The sequence below is a fragment of the Neopelma chrysocephalum genome, unplaced genomic scaffold, assembly GCF_003984885.1.
Source record: "Neopelma chrysocephalum unplaced genomic scaffold, ASM398488v2 Primary Assembly neopelma1_119, whole genome shotgun sequence".
Taxonomy (NCBI): domain Eukaryota; kingdom Metazoa; phylum Chordata; class Aves; order Passeriformes; family Pipridae; genus Neopelma; species Neopelma chrysocephalum.
The window spans coordinates 568,978-586,694 of NW_020897781.1; the positions used below are offsets into that span (position 1 = coordinate 568,978).

Genomic DNA, 17,717 nt, shown 5'->3' on the forward strand with positions numbered 1-17,717 from the left:
GAGGGTGAATTATTATAATTCTATTAACAAGAACCTTAGTTACCACCTCAGAGGTGGATTGTGTAACACCCATTCCTGGAAGTGTCCAAGGCCAGGTTGGGTGGGGCTTGGAGAAACCTGGGATAGTGGAAGGTGTCCCTGCCTGTGGCAAGGGGTTGGAATGAGATGAGCTTTAAGGACCCTCCCAAAACAAACCATTCCATGGTTTTCCATGAAACTCTTCATGTCACCTTGTCTCCAAACCTCAGTGTACCTTCCCCCTAAGGCAGGCTGCTGCACCCCCACTCTGTAAAGGCTTTTGATCATTCAGAGCAAGCATGAACTCTGCTGAACCTTCTCAGAGGGAAGTGATGGATTTTCCTGTCTCCTAAGCCATCAAATTGAGGTGGCATACCTTTTGGGAAGATGTGTTAATCAAATGAAAGCTATCAAACTCAATACAGCAGCAAGTGTGACACATTGGAAATCAAATAGTTCTCCCCCGTGAATCACCTTGTCCTTACGTTCTGTGAACCCAAGGAAGAAGAAAGGCTGCCAAAATTCAACCACTAACAATAAAACCAGGAGTGACATTTCAGCTTTGTTCTGAGCTGATTTGTCAAACTGACATTTCCAGTGATCTGGTGACACCAGTTTTCCAATGAAAAAGGACTGGAGAGAGACAGGGTGACAACAGCAGCGATGGGACAGCCGAGTCCTGTAGGTGTTTGCAGGAGCTGGAAGTGACAAAGTTCATCTGATGTATCTAATACCAGGCAGTAGAACTGTACAGTCCTTTTCTTACCCTTCCATATGGCACAGGCAGGATACAGCGATCGCCTCTGCTATTCTGAGTAAATCATGCATTAGAAAAGCAAGCAAATCCACCTCAGTATAACCAGGCCTTCAGAGGAGTGTACTGGGAGAAGAGGAAAAGAGCAACTGGGCATTAAGTGAAGGAAATCCATTTCTGGCATAATAATGGTGGTTTGCACTTACAGCTGTCGCTGGAACATAAAGTCGCATGTCAAACTTTCAACCTATGAAGTGGAGAGAAATCTTAGAATCACAGAAAATCCCGAGTTGAAAAGGACCTACAAGAATCAAAGTCCAGCTCTTGGGGCTGTGCACGACCACCCCAAGAATGTACAGTACAAATATATTATAAAATATATGTATATTATATATAAAATATATTTATATATATAAATGTAGAATATAACCCAGTTTCTGCCTGGTGTTATGTGTACCTGAGATTGAAAGTTTGTGTCTAAATATGTACACAAAGTGTAAGAAGTAGATCCCAGAGCAAGTATCCATTTTGCAAAATACACTGTAAAAGCCTTTGTTGTTGCCCTGGGGAATGATGAAGGAATATTGCAGCAGAAGGGCACAGGAGAACAGACCAAGCCACTGGCAGAAGGAGAGGATGAAATAAAAGCAAGAAGAACAAAATGCCCTTTGGATATTCCCAAAGAAGAGACAGAGTCATTCTCACCTTCTTCAATCAATTATATCCTTCAGTTTTCAGGAACATTTCCTCACCTTGTGACTTGCCAACCTACAGATGGAAGAGCAGAGTTAGTGGCGTGAACATTAGCAATTCCTGCGGTTTCCCAGAATTCCAGCGCAGAAGCCCTGCATAACCTGATTCATCAGCTGTTTGTGTGCAAGCACGTTTATTTAAGTTTATGGGGGCAGGGGAATCCAACAAAAAAAGCTCAGATTTGTGTTTGGAGGATTCCTGGAGGAAAGGCAGCCTATGGGGAAGTCCCACAGCACCGAATAAACAAACTCTGTCACGCGCTTCCAGAAATATACGTAACGCAACATATGTTGTTGGGAATTTGAAGTCCCATTTTAAATTTGTGTATGTTATAGAAGAACTTAATTAAACAGGAAAGTCAAGAAAAATATCGGGGAACTATGGCAAACGAGCAGAAAAATCCTGAAGACAGGCTTGACTGCACGTTGTACAAAAGAGGATGAGGAGTGGCCCGGATAAGGCACCCGAGGAGCAGCTCCCCAGGAACACCTTCCAAAGCAGGTCCTGCTTCCTGCAGCCCCAGGATGCAACATTGGGCATGTCCTGACCTACTACTGCCTCTGAGGGTGGGAGTGGGCAACTCGGGACATCACAACACCAGAAGGAGTAACATGAGGTTTATTTTTACTTGCCTGCTCAAGTTTTGAGGTCAGCCACAAACTGTTTATGTTGTTGGTATAATTTCAGTAATCACAGGCTTTTCATATATCCTTGTTTACTGTGTTGTGGTTATTTACCATGTTAATTGAGGTTGTGGGGCATAACATCAGCTTAATTTAAGGGTTTTGTTGCCAATTAACACATTCCCATTTGTAGAGTTAGATAATCACTAGCTGCTATCCTCCTGGCTGTAATTCACATGTTAGTTTGCATAATTACCTCCCAGTCACTTCTCACAAGGGTAAGACAAATCCTCCTGTCCCAGCCTCCTTGCCAGACCTGCTGCACAAAGCACAGGGACTGCTCACTCGCAGGGCTCACGGATGGGTGTGTTTTAAATTAGGCACCATGGCACAACACTCAAGACATTAAATGGCTTGAAGCCTCCAGCAGAAGCAAAGGCATTTCTCAGTGTCAATTTGTGCTGTCAGAATTTCTAAAGGAAGCACAATTTTTCCTTAATCCCCAGGTCCCTGGCTGAAGTGGAACTTGGTGTGTTCGGCACAGCTCCAGGCAGCTGTAGGTCTGGGGGGACAAAGGTGATTCAGAGCACAAGGCTCCCCTTCATGTCTCTAACTTCAGAGCAGAGAGAAGCTCATTCCAACCAAACCTACCCCAGCTTGTGCTCCAGGCTGCTAATGGATGTCCCATCCCTGGAAGTGTCCAAGGCCAGGTTGGACAGGGCTTGGAGCAACCTGGTCTAGTGGAAGGAGGTTGGTACGAGGTGGTTTTTAAGGTCCCTTCAAACCCAAACCTTTCTGAGATTCTCTGATAATGAGTCTCTTTTAATGTCTTTACATTCTCAGGATAGAATTCCACTCAGTAAGCTTACGCCAGACTTACACTGGCTGACATCTAATGCAGTGGGATTTCCCTAAAACCGAACAGATGTTTTCATAGATCCCTCTTTAGGGGCTGATGCTCATTAACCAGAAGCCAAATTAACCACCTGCCCTGCACACCACCACCCCCCCACACACACCTTCTTGCACACCTGCAGCAGAACTGAAAGATTTCAGAGCATGAACTCGGCCAGAACCTCCGGGAGCACACTCTGTTCCTCCACACTGAGCTCTGCACTTTATACCCTCACCACTGAGTTAACTTTGGCTCTACAAATAAACTGAGATGACTTTCCACTGCTGAAATAAACTGTTACACAAGAAGCAGTGTTTTGGTGGTACATGTTGACCAGGAACCTGGCCAGGAGCACTGCTGCTCCACGGCACCTTGCTTTGCCCAATTCTTCCTGCGGGTTTCCTGCATATTTTCCTCTCCCTCTGCGGAACGAAGGCATCTATTCATCTCTCACTTTCCTTGGGAAAGCACACACTTACCAGCTTCATAACCCAAGTGATGCCAGGGTTCTTGCAAAATGCTTCCACAAACAAGTAGTACTCTGAAGGCATTTTGAGGGTCTTCAGAATAAAGGCACATTTTCTTGCCTCAGGCTTTCCTGCTTCTTTTTCTAACTCCTTCCAAAATCTCTTCAGATCTTTTGCTAAGCAGCTGTTCTGACTCAGCTGGGTAGAAAGAGAAATATAAGATTCAGCACAACAAATGCTCCCACAGTCTGACTCACTTTAATTACCCTCGAGAAGTTTCTGGGGACCAACTGCACCACATACTCTGAGGGGAAAAATAAATAAATAGGGATACCATTGAGAACTGCTTTTTCTACGTGAAGGAGGAAGCTCAATTTCGATTTTCTGTCTCTCTGCATGAACACGGGGAGCTAGAATAGAGCAGGTCTTACAATCCGTGTTCTACTATTCCTACTGTAGCTCTTCCATGCAGCCAGCACCCACCTCTCCAGGGCAGGCAGTTGCCCACAGGAACCCTACAGCAGCCCAGCCCCACCACTCCTGAACCACCACAGGTGTCAGCCCAGCATTACAAACCATCCTCAGACTCCATTCACAGTCACAGACGGTTTGGGTTGGAAGGGACCTTGAAGACCATCCCCTTCCAACCCCCTGCCATGGGCAGGGACACCTTCCACTAGACCAGGCTGCTCAAATGCCATGGCTGGTGAGGGTAAGGGCTCCCAGTGGGATCACATCCTGCTCAGCTGCTGTGCTGCATGGACACAACACCCAGGACAGGACAGGGCTGCGCCAGGGGAGGTTCAGGTTGGACATTAAGAGGAATTTCTTCACAGAAAAGGTGATTAGACATTGGAACGGGCTGCCCATGGAGGTGGTGGAGCCGCCGTCCTTGGAGGCGTCTAAGGAAAGACTGGACATGGCATTGAGTGCCATGGTCTAGCTGACGTGGTGGTGTTTGGTCATAGGTTGGACCCGACGATCTCAGAAGCCTTTTCTAACCTAATTAATTCTGTGATTCTGTGTTACGTGTTGCATCTAAACTCGCCCATAGCTCTCAAGGATACTCCCCACACAGGGCTGGGGAAGGAAGAGGGGGAGGGCTGTGCTGCACAGGGAGCGGCTGGGCCTTACCACGCTGCCCGGGGGATGTGCAGGAGCGGGGATACAGCGCTGGGAGCCCCCCGGGAGCCCCTCGGGCTGGGCTGCGACCCCCGACACATCCCCCCCATCCCCCCCCGTCCCCATGGCAACCGCGCCGCCGTGCGCCAGGGGGCGCGCGCGGCACCCGAACCCCGACACCGCCCCCCCAAAACCGGCCCGAACCCCCCGGTCCGCCCCGAGCCCCCCGGGGCACCCTCGGCCCGACCCTCCCTGAGCGCTGCGGCGGCTGGTGACGGGCAGCGGGAACCCCTCGCCCCCGGCCCCCGCTGGCACTGCCCATCCCGCTGCCCTGCAAAGTCGCCGGGACGGTCGCGCAGCGCCCCGGGCAAGGCAGGGACTCTGCGGCACCTGCCTGCAGGTGGGCACGGAGCGGGCAGGGGTGGGCACAGAGCGGGCAGGACAAGGGTAGGTATGGCGCAGGCAGGGGTGGGCACGATGCGGGCAGGGCAGGGGTAGGTATGGCGCAGGCAGGGGTGGGCACGGCGTGGGCAGGGGTGGGCACGCTGCCGGGCGCTTCGCCGCGTGGCCGCACAGACCTTCCTTGATGGAGCAGGACAAAGGTTTTGTTCTTCTCCCAACAGTGCAGCCTTGTGCGGCCGCGGGCAGCGGCGACAGGCAGCAGCCAGCGCGGCCCCGTGCTCCCACGCCACGGCGCAGGGGGGGAGTTTCTCCTCCTTTGTCTGCTCCCGGCCAGGCAGCAGCCGGTGCGCGGCAGCGGCGGAGCAGCCGGGGAAGGGCCTCGGCAGGATCCGCGGAGCACGGCGGCCGCGGTCCCCTCCGCCCCGGCACAGCCACCGGCCCGGCCCCGCCGCGCTGGCAACGAGCAGCGACCCCGGAGGAACCGAGCTCTTCATGACGGAAACCCGACCAGGGAGCGGGGACGGCAGCCGCGCCCGGGGACGGGGAGGACGGCAGCACTGGGGACAAGGACACTCGCGCCCCGTGCCCTCCCCCGGCGCCCGCGGTCGGCCATGGGGAACGGCATGAGCCAGGTAACGGGGGCGCGGGGGCGGCTGCTCCGCGGTCCGTCCGGGGCCGAAGGTGGGAGACCCTCACCTGGCGGCTGCCCCTGCCCTGCCAAGCGGCGTTTCACCTCCCGGCACGGGATCCGGCGCAGAACTCGGCTCTCAGGCAGCTTGTTTACCTGCCGACAGAGCGAGTAGAACCGGAGGAGAAAAACAGACCGGGACACTGCGCCAGGGCCCGTCCCGACCACTGCTTAGGGGCTGTGGAGGGCAGGGGTCACAGCGAGCCCCTTCGAGGGAGGGGGGAACCTTTCCCAACAGCCTTAACCCTAAGGAAGAGCTCCAAGCACACACCGGGAGCCCTGTGAGACCCCGAGCCTGGTGGTCCCACACCCCCTGCTTAGTGAGGCTGGGCTGTGCATGGGGCTTGGCGTCACTGGGCAGAGGGGATGGGCACTATTTTATTTATGTGCTGTCCCGTTTTCTCCTGCGAGGAGTGGGTCAGCAGGGTGCTGGGGACAGACACGTGCTGTTTATTCATGGTTCAGTGCCCTGCCCTTGGGAGCTGCCCTTGCTAACTGGCTCTCTCTCCCACCCGCTCCTCTCAGTGCCGCAGCTGCGAGTTAAAGGCACCCCGTCGGTAGAAAATGGATCTAAAATCTTAGGAATCATAAAAAAACCCAAGCTGTTCAACCGAGAGAAACATTTCCAAATGTGAGCAATGAGACAAGTGTGAGCCCAGCTGTGCTGGTGGAAATCACCTCCACCTGCCCTGGGCACCAAACATTGCTGCAGGGAGAAGCTGGGGGAGAACCAGCTGGATACAGGATTGAACAGCCCTTCACTGCCCAGGCTGTGAGTGAGGGAGAATATAAAACAGCTCTGTGTCAGAAGGGTTGCAAGGTGTCCTGCTTCTGCATCTGCAATGCTGTTAATAGAGGCCTTGTCAAGTAATTATCCTTTCATTATGAGAAGTGGAATTTCCCAGGGGAAAATGAGCTGAAGGCACGGTGTCCAGAGCAATCTATGCCTGGGCTGTGAGAAATGGGCTCCCTGCAGTGCAGAGTGTGGGGAACAGAGCTTGGGGCTGGGAGGGGGACAGCCAAATCCCCCCAAGCTTCTCTGTGCCTGTTGCTTTCCTATCTCTCAGGCAGCAGGACTTACGTGGGTCATGGGTATAGTCCAAGGCTGTACAGAGGTGTATGAACTTGCTGAGCTCAGGTAATAAACCCCAACGGTGGATTTATTGATGATAAACAAGATGAGCAATAAAAAACGCCATGTCTGACTGCCAGCACCCATGAGGGTGCAGCATCAGATGGTTGCAGGTGCCAGGGTTACATCCAGCCCCGTGTCCTGGATGCCAGGGCAGCATCAGCCCTGGGAATGCACCAGCACCATTCCTGCCCTGGGGCTGGTGATGGTCACCTCAGACACCAGAACTTTGGCTCCTCCAGCCAAGGTTGCTGCTTCCCAAAGGGGGTCCCAGCACACTGGGTCCCTCAGCACAAGGTCACTGCTCACGCTGCCACTTCCCCTTGTGTTCCACAGATCCTTCCTGGCCTCTACCTTGGGAACTTTGTCGGTAAGCGGAACCCAGATGCTGCAGAGGTGTCCTCCAGCTGGGGAGTGGGGCTTGCTTGAGTTGGTGTCTCCCTGCCTGCAAACTCTGCCTGACACCCTGCCTGCTCCCACTGCCCTGCCTGCTCCCGCTGCCCTGCCTGCACCCACCACCTGCTCTGCTCTGCTCTGCTGCCTGGTTTGGGGTGGCAGCAGTGGATTGGAGGCATTGTGAGGAATGCAAGGCAGAGACCCTCTGCCTTTGTATGGTTTCCTGATTTAAAGGCTGCCCTGAGCTCTTCAGACACCCAGGGTGAAGGGGCCAAAGTGGGGGGAAATGGATCCTGTGCCGGGAGCAGAGGAGCTGGTGGTGCCACACCAGTGTGAGGAAGCAGGACTGGGGCACCTTGGGATGGTGCTTCCCAGTTTCACAGCTATAGAAGGCAGGAGGGAGCTGCTCACCCTCAGGAGGGAATTTCTCCCAGAGGCAGAATCGCCCCTTCTCACACCAAGTCACTATTTTAAGGGGTTTTCATTACCAGGGAACAATTCATGACCAAGGCTTGGCATCTGCCATAAAAAACCAACATTTATTAGTGCTCCCACCTCCCTCATGGGTCCTTTGGCAGCTTGATTTCTGCAGTAAGCTCTGGGAAAGTTTAAAACCACTGGTGTGAACTGCTAAGGAAATGTCACTGGAATGGCAGCCCTGTACTCCCTGCACCCTATGGAGCACCTTGGGGTGGGCTGGGGGGGGCTGTGGCTTGCTGGGAGCAGAGGGACAAGGCTACCCAGCTCCCAAGTTCATCACAGGGGTTCCTGTGAGCAGCTCTGCTGTGGGGTCTTGGTCTGATGCCTCCTGAGCGTTGCTCGGCCAAGCAATCCAGGGTGACAACAAGATTCCAGGTCCACAACATTAAGCTCACAGAGATGTTTTCTCTAACTGGAAGCTTTTCCAGCCCCTGTAAGCCTTGATTCCAGTGTCACTACTTGCCGTCAGTGCCTGCCAAGGAAGATGGGAAGGTGGTGGGTGCTGTGTGAGTCCCCACAAGGGTCCCCACGTCCCTCCCCACATGCACAGCACAGCTCCCCCACAGAGCCTCTCCCTGGAGACTCACTCCTATTAAAATTCACATCATGCCGTTAGCACATCACAGTCTGAATTCCTGAGCCAAGGTTTTACACCACGTGAAAGTTCAGAAACCCAAAGGAATGAGATGGGCAAATGTTCCTCTTCCTCCCCAGCCGCTCCTGCAGCGTCCGCTGGTCATGGCATGAACGGGAGACACTTGGAAGTTGCCCAGGAAGACGAGCACGCTCCCTTCCCAGCACAAGAACTGTTGTGCTGCACCAGAGACCAGGATCATGGCCAGGGTGCTGAAGGGTTGCTGAGAGGCAGGGCATATTCCCCCCAGACAGCTGAGGACACCCCACACCTGTCCTTATGGCTGCAGAGAGGACACACCAGAGCACTGCAAGTCACTGCTCATGTGTTTTCTACAGCAAACCAAGAGTTGATATGAATTGCTGCAGCTCCACTTCCATAATTCACAAGACAAAGCAGATCCTTCAGGCTGCAGCAAGTCCCACTGCTGGGTGTGTCTGCCCAGGGAGGTGCAGGCAGGGCACGAGTCTCCTCCCAAACTGGGGACAAGTACAGGCAGGAGGGACATTGCCACAGAGTGTTTCTCTGCAGGTGTGACTGCTTCCCCCAGCATAAGCAGAGAGGGCAAGTACCTTTACAGGGAGAGGTCTGTGGTTTGGGATCACGGGGTTTGCATTCCAGATTTCCATGTTTGCCCATGTCTGTGCTGCTGCACGTGGGGGTGGGGTGCAGTTGATCTGCTGGAGAAAGGCTCTGAGTGCTGGCTGGCTGCAGGAGCACGGTGGGTGCACTGTGGGAAGAGAAGGGTAAGAAATGAATACATGTTGGTTTCTAATTTTATCCTTTAGATGCCAAAGACCTGGAGCAGCTAAGCCGGAACAAGATCACCCACATCGTTTCGATCCATGAATCCCCCCAGCCCTTGCTGAAGGTAGGATCCTGCACCTGATACCACTGTGTAGATCCCTGCAGCTCCTTCCGTGCTGCATCTTGTTCCCCCTCTGAGCATCGCATGGCACGTACACCTCTCCCTGGTCACTGCTCCCAGAGGAGCTGGACAGCCCCCCCGGCATGGGAAACTGGCTTGGGACTATAACCCGGCCTTGAACACTGACAGGAAACAATTTCCAGCTTTCCAGTCTCATCTTGTTTCCCATCCCCACCCACGACTTGCCGGTGTTCCCCTGCCCTCCCCCTCACCCAAGGGAGAGTGTGGCCTCCTCCCCATGTAGGGGGATGCTGTGCAGGGGGAGTGAAACTCCAGAGGCAGCTCTGGGTGAGGAGCAAAGGTGCTGCCAGCCCAGCTGTGAGCACATATGACACCCTGACTACAGTGCCTGAGCTTTTTCTCTTCCTGTTGTGTCTTCCAGGATATTACCTACCTCCGCATCCCCCTGCCTGACACCCCTGAGGCCAACATGTGAGTACCCCGAGGAGGCCAGGGAATGCTCGAGGGCTGGGGTCTGCAGGGCAACCAGGGGCGAGGCTCACAGCACCCCAAGCCCTTGAGGTGCTGCCTCCAGCTCCTCAAGCACAGCAACCCACAGGCTAAAGGTGTGATGCTGCAGTGCTGGGGACCACCCCTGGGCCCCAACAGCATCCCAGTACAGTGACCACTGTGAATGGCTCCAAGCCCTGAGGTGAGGCAATGGGCAGCCCCTCTGCAGCACCCATGGACAGGAGCAGCAAGCATCCTCCTGGGAGTTGTCTGGAGGAGGAAGAGCAGGTAAAGGGTAAGGAGCCAGCCAAGGGTGCTGAAGTGGCTGAAGGTGTGAGCAGCCAACATCCCACTGCCCCAGCACGAGTCACATGAGTCACAGGGCAGCCCCATCCATCCCCAGCAGTGTCCCCTGCTCAAGCATGGCATGAGTTGGCAGATCCACCTTCCCTTGGGAATAAACTGCACTGAGCTGCTCAGGTCTGAGCAGTGGCTGGCAGAGCCCCTAAAGCAACTCAAACACACAGGGCTGCTCTGCCTGTGGCCAAAAATCCTGTTCCACCCCTGAAGTTCTTATTCTGTCTGATTTATTTTTCCTGCTAGCAAGAGGCACTTCAAGGAATGCATCAGTTTTATCCACCAGTGTCGCCTGCATGGAGGGAACTGCCTCGTCCACTGGTAATGCTTCTTCCCCCATGCCTGGTGCTGTGTTTCCTCAGCTCAGCAGAGATCCAGCCCCTCACTTGGGCTGCAGACCCCTGATCAAAGCCAGCCTGTGCCAGAGGGCTCCGTGCCCACAGATCCACCCAGGATCCACCCTCAGCTGCAGCTTGTGACTCAAATCCAGCGGGATGCAGGCAGTCCTGGAGCCAGGGCAGTTTCTTGCTGCAGCTGAGCATGTGGGATGAGCGAGGTTTGGGGCAGGCAGCCAGGCAGCGGCCGCTGCTCCCATTCCCTGGGGAGGAGTGGGTATTTATAGGCACTGATGGCCAGGACCTTGGAAGGCCTCAGACCTCTGGGAGAGCAAGTCCTTGGAAAAGAGGAACTGCAATAACTGAGGCACAGGGGTGGAGGAAGAGGGGAGTGTGGGTTCAGGGTGTGCCACCAACCCAAGCCTTTCTGCACTTTCCCTTGCCAGCCTCGCTGGCATCTCCCGCAGTACCACCGTGGTCGTTGCGTATGTCATGGTCGTCACGGAGCTGAGCTGCCAGGAGGTGCTGGATGCCATCAGAACCATCCGGCCCGTCGCCAACCCCAACCCTGGCTTCAGGCAGCAGCTGTCTGAGTTCGGCGGCAGCGCAGCCCGCAAGGTGGGACCGGCCTCTGCCACCTGTGCTCTGCTCTGCTGAGCCTGCCATGGGCCTCAGAGCAAGGACAGGTCCTGAGGGGACTCCGTTTCTTCCCCACTCCCTTTTCTGGCTGGTTTGGACCTGCCCTTGGAAACTGGCACCTTATTTTGCTTCTCACTCCTTCCCCAGGTCCGCAGGCACCTGAAGCAGAGGTATGGGACATCCCCTTTCAATGATGAGGAAGAAATAAAGGCCTTGCTGCCAGCAGGGAGAGAAGGAACATCCAGGACAGAGGGAGCTCAGCAAGGACTGGTCCCAAGAGCCAGAGACATCAGAAGCACAAGTCCCTTCCTGCTGCGGGTGAAGAGGACGTTCTCCTGCATCCCGGCTTGTCTGAAGTGACCCCAGCCAAGGGAGAGCAGCGAGAATCACGCAACAGCCTGGGAGAGATGAAGGACACAACACAGTGGGATGGGGAGCACTGGGCAAGGACCTGCACCAAGCCCATCTCCTTCTTCTCTTCTGGGCTGGGAGCATGCCACCCTCTGTGTGGGTGGGATTCATGGGAACTGCTGGACTTTGCAGCACACGCTGGGCTCATCCTCTTTGCATCTGGCATGCTGGGGACGCGGGTCTCTGCCCCCAAGTCACTGCAGGCTCAGGCCAGAACACAGAGGGGGTCTCTTCTGCCACAGACCAGCACCCAGGTGTTGCCAGCAGCAGCTTTAGCACTTGGGTACCCACTGCACAGGCCTCAGGGTGCACAGGGTGCAGGAGAGCTGGTGCTCCTCTCAGAGCAGTTTTCCCACCAGCAGCACAAGCTCCCAGCGCCCAGGTGGCTGCGGAGCAGGGACACACTGGTGTGTCAGCAGGTAATGCCACCACACTGGCTCCTAGACGAGGGTCCAGCTCCAACCTGGCCAAGCACAAGCCCTGAGCAAGCACTGTAGCTTTAGGAATCCATTGCACCCCATTCCTGCCCATTCCAGGGCACAATCTGCAACAGGTGGGAACCAAGCGTTTAACCTGGCCAGACCTCACTAGAGCCTTAAGCCATTTTGCTTAAAGACTTTCTATGTCCCTGAGTAATAAACGCCCCTTCTCTGTGGTCTGACTCCCCTGTGGTGGCTGGGTTGGAACAGGGATGCTGAGGAGGAAGGTCCTGGTGTGGGGTCCCCCTCTCCTCCCAGCTCCTGCCAGGCTGCTATTCCAATTCCCTTGCTTCCAGGCCAGGGCTCTCTGGCACCCTTTGGCCCCCCAGCACCCAGCAGGGTGGTAGCCCTGCACCCCAGGACCACACAGCTGGGATGGATGTGTGCCTCATGCACAGCTGCACCCTCCCATGCTGGGACACGCTATGCCAAGGTGTTTACACGCAGGGATTCCCCTGTTCCCGCTGTAAGCCACACAGGGCTGTGGCCCCTCCAGCCCAGCTCAGCAGCACAGCAAAATATATTCATTTTGGCAGATCTGGTTTGCACAACTCGGAAAACCCCGGGCGAGGGCAGGGTTAGCCACGAGTTAATGTTTGACTCCTTTTTGAAGCTCATTTCTGCGTGAAAAGTTTAAGGGTTAAGCAGCTTCACCTTCCCCGCACAGGGAACAGCACAGTGGGGAATCTGGTGTGGAATCCGGCTCCTGATCCTCCTCGCTGATGCCCGGGTAATTAGATCCCCCGGGTCCCGCGTCACCACGCGGCTGTCACAGCACATGAAATCCCTGGCCGATAAAGCTTATCCCAGGGGGCCGGGGCTGGCAAAAGAGCCGGCGGCTGCGATTATTTCCCGGCCTTGAATGTAATCTGTGCAAGCCACTGAGAGGCTCTGCAATGACCCCTTGCCATTGCTCCACTTCCCAAGGCAGAAGGGGGACGTGTGGGTTCTCTGGCCGTCAGTCCCAGGCCCTTTTCCCGGAATGTGGCCCCCCGGCACGCCCAGCAGAGAGGTGCAGGGGCTGCCTGGGCTTTGCTCTGCATCAGAGAGGCCCCGGACAGGCTCAGTAAGGAGAGAAAACCCCTGCCTGTGTGGCTGGGTCGTACACCCGCCGTGGCCCCATGTGCCCTCTGTGCCACGTGGCCATGTCCCATCCACACGTCCTTTTGGAAAGCCCGAGCCGGGGCGCTCTGCTGCTGATTATTCATTTGGAGACTTTGCAGCCCCAGCAGCTCTCAGGAGCCTCCCTTCGAGAGGTGAATTTCTCTGACTCAGAGCTGGAAAAGGGACCTGAGGGGCTGCAAAAGGTGGCCGGGGGGGGCTGCAGCAGGGCAGAGGAGCTGGGTTTCCCTGCACAGTGACATGGGGCTCTGCAGCAGGGATGAAGGAGCCAGGACTAGTGTCACCGCAGGGTGGTCCAGCGACCCAGCCCGTGCCCTGCTGAGGGCCAGCGGGGAGCTGGTGCAGGATGAGTCAGGCTTCCTCCCCGGCCCCAGCAGCCCTTGGCGCAGCTCATCCGCCCTTCCCACCCTGTTCCTGTTCAACTCAGGGCACAGAGCCCCGCGACACAGACTTGAGCAGAGACAGATAAGAACAGAGGAGAGATCTGAGACATGGGAACATGTGACTGCTCACACCACCCTGGAAACTCCGTGCTGTTCCCGCAGCTCCCCACACCCGCGGGATGACCTGCTGGTCCCAGGGAGGACACAGTCCCTGGGGCTGGGAGGTGTTTGGATCCTCAAAGCAGGAGGATGGGGGAGCAGGGTCCCTTGCTCCCTTTGGGTAGCAAGTGAGAGTCCTAAAAGTCTAAAGGGAGGCACCCTGGAGGGGTACAGGGGAATTCCACGTGCTTTCTAGTGCCCTGTCCCCTCCTCTGTGGGTGCAGGGTGCCTGTGTTGAGAAATACACCTAGTGCGAGTATCTAGGTGTGTAAACTACCAGTGCGAGCTGCACATTGTGTTCTGGGTGACAGGAAAAGGCTGAGCCTTAGGTAACAGCAGGGAATGGGCGCCCACCCTTTCCCTCTACCTGCGGCACAGGCCGGGCTGGAGGTTGGTCACCCAGGACTCTGCAGGAGCCAATGAGCAACAGAAAGAGCCTAAAATCTCCATTGGTGTACATGGGTGCACTGACTGTGAGGGCAAGAAACCCCGGGGATGCCTTTGTTGGGGGTCCCTCCCGGAGTCCCACTGCTGCACTGCTCAATTACTGCATCACTCGTTCCTGAACTCGGACGTCAGACACCGCTGCGGGAAACCTGAGTCAAAGAAAAAAATTTAAGAACCGTCCCCTCTGTCGTGGAGCAGCCAGAGCCGGCAGCGTGGGCCGGGAAAAGGAAAGTGAAAGCCGGAGCCGCTTTCGGTTTCGGCGCCGGGCCGCGATGGCGGAGCCGGGGGCGCCCATGCGGCTGAAGGAGTGGCTGATCGCGCAGATCGACAGCGGCCGGTACCCGGGGCTGCGCTGGGAGAACCGGCACCGGACGCTCTTCCGCATCCCCTGGAAGCACGCGGCCAAGCAGGATTACCGGCAGCAGCAGGACGCCGCGCTCTTCAAGGTACCCCGGGCTCCCCGCGATCACCACCTGGCCCTGGGAGCGCCCCCGGGACTCGCCCCCCCGGGGCTCCGTGCACACCCCCGGAGCTCATCATTGCCTGGGGCTCCCTGCTGCTCGGCTCCGTGTGCTCCCCTGGGACCCCCCAGGACACATAGCCCCGGTTCCCCACGGTCCCCCCCAGCCCTGGTGCATTCGTACCGCGGAGGGTCCCCTTGGGCAGCAGAGCGAGGGGCCGGGGTGTGGGCAGCCCCCGCAGCACAGGGCACCCTCTGTCCCTCAGGCTTGGGCCATCTACAAAGGGAAGTACCAGGAAGGGACGGACAAGGCTGACCCCTCCACCTGGAAGACTCGTCTCCGCTGTGCCCTCAACAAGAGCACCGACTTCCAGGAGGTGCCAGAGCGGAGCCAGCTGGATATCTCTGAGCCTTACAAAGTGTACCAGATCGTGACTGACAGAGCCTGTGATGCAGGTACGTCCCTGTCGTCCCTCCTCTTGTGCCAGATGTGGGGTTGCTGCCTGCACCATGACTGTACGAGCCCCATGTCCTGCAGACATCACCCTTCCTTCCTACTCCTCTTCCTCTCTGGGTGTCCTGGGCAGCCAGCTGCCTTTCCTGGGACTGTTCCTGCTGTTTACCAGGGGCTCATCGGTCTTTCCTTGCTCTCTGCAGAGGACAGTGACACACAGTCCCCAGGCAGTGAGGACCAGCAGGTGAGCTCACCCAGTGCCATCCGGGCAGGGGAGAAGGTGGGACCCCCAAAACTCCCCTCGTCCGTCAGCTGCTCTCCAGGCTGCACACTGCCTGTGTCTGTCCCATGGGGCATTGCTGAGAGTCCCTTGTGCCATGCAGCTGCCAGACTCTGGCAGGGGATCTGCTGGTGCATGAGGTCATGGCAGAGGCAGGAGCCAGCTCAGGGACCCCTGCTGCCAGCTCAGCCCTCACTGAAGCCATTCCTACCCCCAGGGCAGCACTGCAGGGAGTCCAAAGAAGGAGGAAAGCCAGAAAGACACACTGGAGGCAGACCACAGATCTCCACAGCCCCTGCTCTCTGCCCATCCAACTGAGAGAGGTGAGGAGGGTCCCTGCGGACAGGATGGGGCTGGTGGCAGGGAGCACACACTTCCCAGCAGGAGAGATCCTGCTCTCTTGCTCTGTGGAGGCAACACCTCTGGGGATGAAGACAGGGGCTGGGGACTCCCTCCTGGTCCCTGCAAAGCCACTTAATCATGTACTTAGGGGCTCTTATGAAGCCCAGTAATGAGCAAACATGGTGCAAAGGACCCTGCTGCCCACCAGGCCAGGAGAACACCTGGGAGTCCTCGAGGACAACTGCCCACATCCCTTTACCACCTCATCTCTGCCCTGGTCCAGGGTACCTCGTGAGAGGAGTCTTCTACGGCTGGAACCCAATCCATGGGCAGTTCCTCCCCAGACCCCAGTCCTACCTCCCTGTGGAAGATGTCAACAACTCAGGTAGGAGCCACACTGGTGGGCAATGCCTTGGACAGCCCCACCAGCCCGGGCTGCCCGCAGGCTGACTCTCCCCTTGCCCCAGATTGCTGGCTCCACATCCGCCTCTACTACTGCGACGTGCTGGTGAAGGAGGTGACCACCCGCACGGCCGAGGGCTGTCGCATCACCAGCCGCGCCGTGCCGGCCGACAGCGAGCGCCTCTACGGCCCCTCCTGCATGGAGCAGATCGAGTTCCCCCCACCGCAGGCACTCAGCGGCCACAGCCACGCGGCCGCCATGGCCAATGTGCTGGAGCGGCTCCTGCCCCACCTGGAGCGCGGGGTCCTGCTGTGGGTAGCGCCCGAGGGGGTCTTCATGAAGCGCCAGTGCCAGGGCAGGGTGTACTGGAACGGGCCACTGGCCCCACACAGGAACTGGCCCAACAAGCTGGAGAGGGAGAAGACCTACAAGCTGCTGGACACACAGCAGTACCTGCAGCGTAAGTCCTGCCCGCCACCCCAGGAGACCCCAATCCCCTCGGGAAACTGGGCAGGTCCTGCCCTGGCATGGCTGCTCGAGGCCGTGGGGACCCCCTGTCCCCTGACAGGGTTGGTGTCTTGCAGAGCTGTGGGAGTACCTGAGCAATGGGCAGCTCATGCCGCAGTACCAGATCCACCTGTGCTTCGGGGAGGAATTCCCCACCAGAGCCGGGCACCCCTTCCAGAAGCTCATCATGGCCCATGTGAGTATACACCAGGGCTGGTGACCCTGAGCCGGGCACTGGGACCATCGCAGTGGGGGACACAGACCTGTGCCTATTCCATCACTCTGTGCCTCTGCAGGTGGAGCCGGTGTTTGCACGGGAGCTCTTCCATCACGCCCAGCGCTTGAGGCCAACGCTGCTCCGCAACTCCCCCCAGCTCTGTGCCCCCGGCACCTCCAGCCACGTTATTCATGTCCTCAAACAGCTCTGCCAGCCCTGAGCTGGGCGGGAGAGAGCTCAGTCACCATAAAGTCTCAGAGCAGGAGGCTCTGAGCCCCACGGCCTTACTCCAGCTGTGTGTCCCGAGGCAGAGTGCACAGGGTGCTCAGCATGAGGAACTGGATGCAGGCAGGTTCTGGCCAGGGTGGGCGGGCACTGCTGCCCTCGTGAGTGCTGTATTTATTGCCCAGGAGGTCCCCAGGTGGGATTTGCTGTGTGCCTGTTCAGCCAGTTGGGGCAGAGCCGGCTCCATCCTTGCACCACCGGGACTTGCCATTTGTGAAACTTAGAAATAAAGGTTGTGTTTTGGTACCAGTGTCAGGGGCTGGCTCTGGTGTGGGGGACTGGTGCCAGTATGAGGGGAGCACAGGTGGCTGGGGAAGCCAAGTGTGCATAGTGTGGGCAAAGCCAACTCAGCCCCAGCCACAAGGGAACAGCCCCGTTCATGTGGCGGCTCCAGACCCATCCTGCCTCTCATGCGAGTGCCTTGGCAGGGCTGAAAGCAGCAGCGAGGTGCCCTTAGCTGCTCTACTGAACTGGCAACATGGGAGCCTGTCCCAAAGGCACTCCCTGCCTGTGCCTCAGTTTCCCCTGGTGAGTGGAGTGAGTGGGCTTCTGGGGGCCATTCTGCACCCTGAGGGTTGGGAATGGTGCAGGGACCTGGCACAGCACAGGATCTGGCACAAGCTCAGGCTGAGAGCAGGGGCTGAGGCACTGGGGTGGGCAGGGGGCAGATGGGCATCTGAGGGCAGGCAGCACCC

The 17,717-nt window shown here is 57.0% G+C and overlaps 1 protein-coding gene and 1 long non-coding RNA gene across 2 annotated transcripts; one reads left to right on the forward strand and one right to left on the reverse strand.

The window, feature by feature from the left end:
* Window positions 1-587: 587 nt before the first annotated feature.
* On the reverse strand, window positions 588-2,354 carry LOC113974347. Its single transcript, XR_003536528.1, has 2 exons — window positions 1,478-2,354; window positions 588-1,019 (listed from the first exon to the last, which is right to left on the reverse strand). It is a non-coding gene; the product is annotated as an uncharacterized LOC113974347 (long non-coding RNA).
* Window positions 2,355-4,836: 2,482 nt separating this feature from the next.
* Window positions 4,837-17,327, forward strand: DUSP15 (dual specificity phosphatase 15). The gene is made up of 16 exons (XM_027697573.1): window positions 4,837-5,032; window positions 5,256-5,666; window positions 7,191-7,224; window positions 9,153-9,235; window positions 9,675-9,724; window positions 10,346-10,420; window positions 10,881-11,052; window positions 11,221-11,430; window positions 14,194-14,520; window positions 14,801-14,990; window positions 15,192-15,232; window positions 15,486-15,591; window positions 15,819-15,995; window positions 16,078-16,473; window positions 16,598-16,716; window positions 16,817-17,327. The coding sequence occupies exons 2-16, from the start codon at window positions 5,646-5,648 to the stop codon at window positions 16,955-16,957; spliced, it is 2,142 nt and encodes a 713-aa protein (XP_027553374.1). The 5' UTR covers window positions 4,837-5,032; window positions 5,256-5,645; the 3' UTR covers window positions 16,958-17,327.
* The last annotated feature ends 390 nt before the right edge of the window (window positions 17,328-17,717 follow it).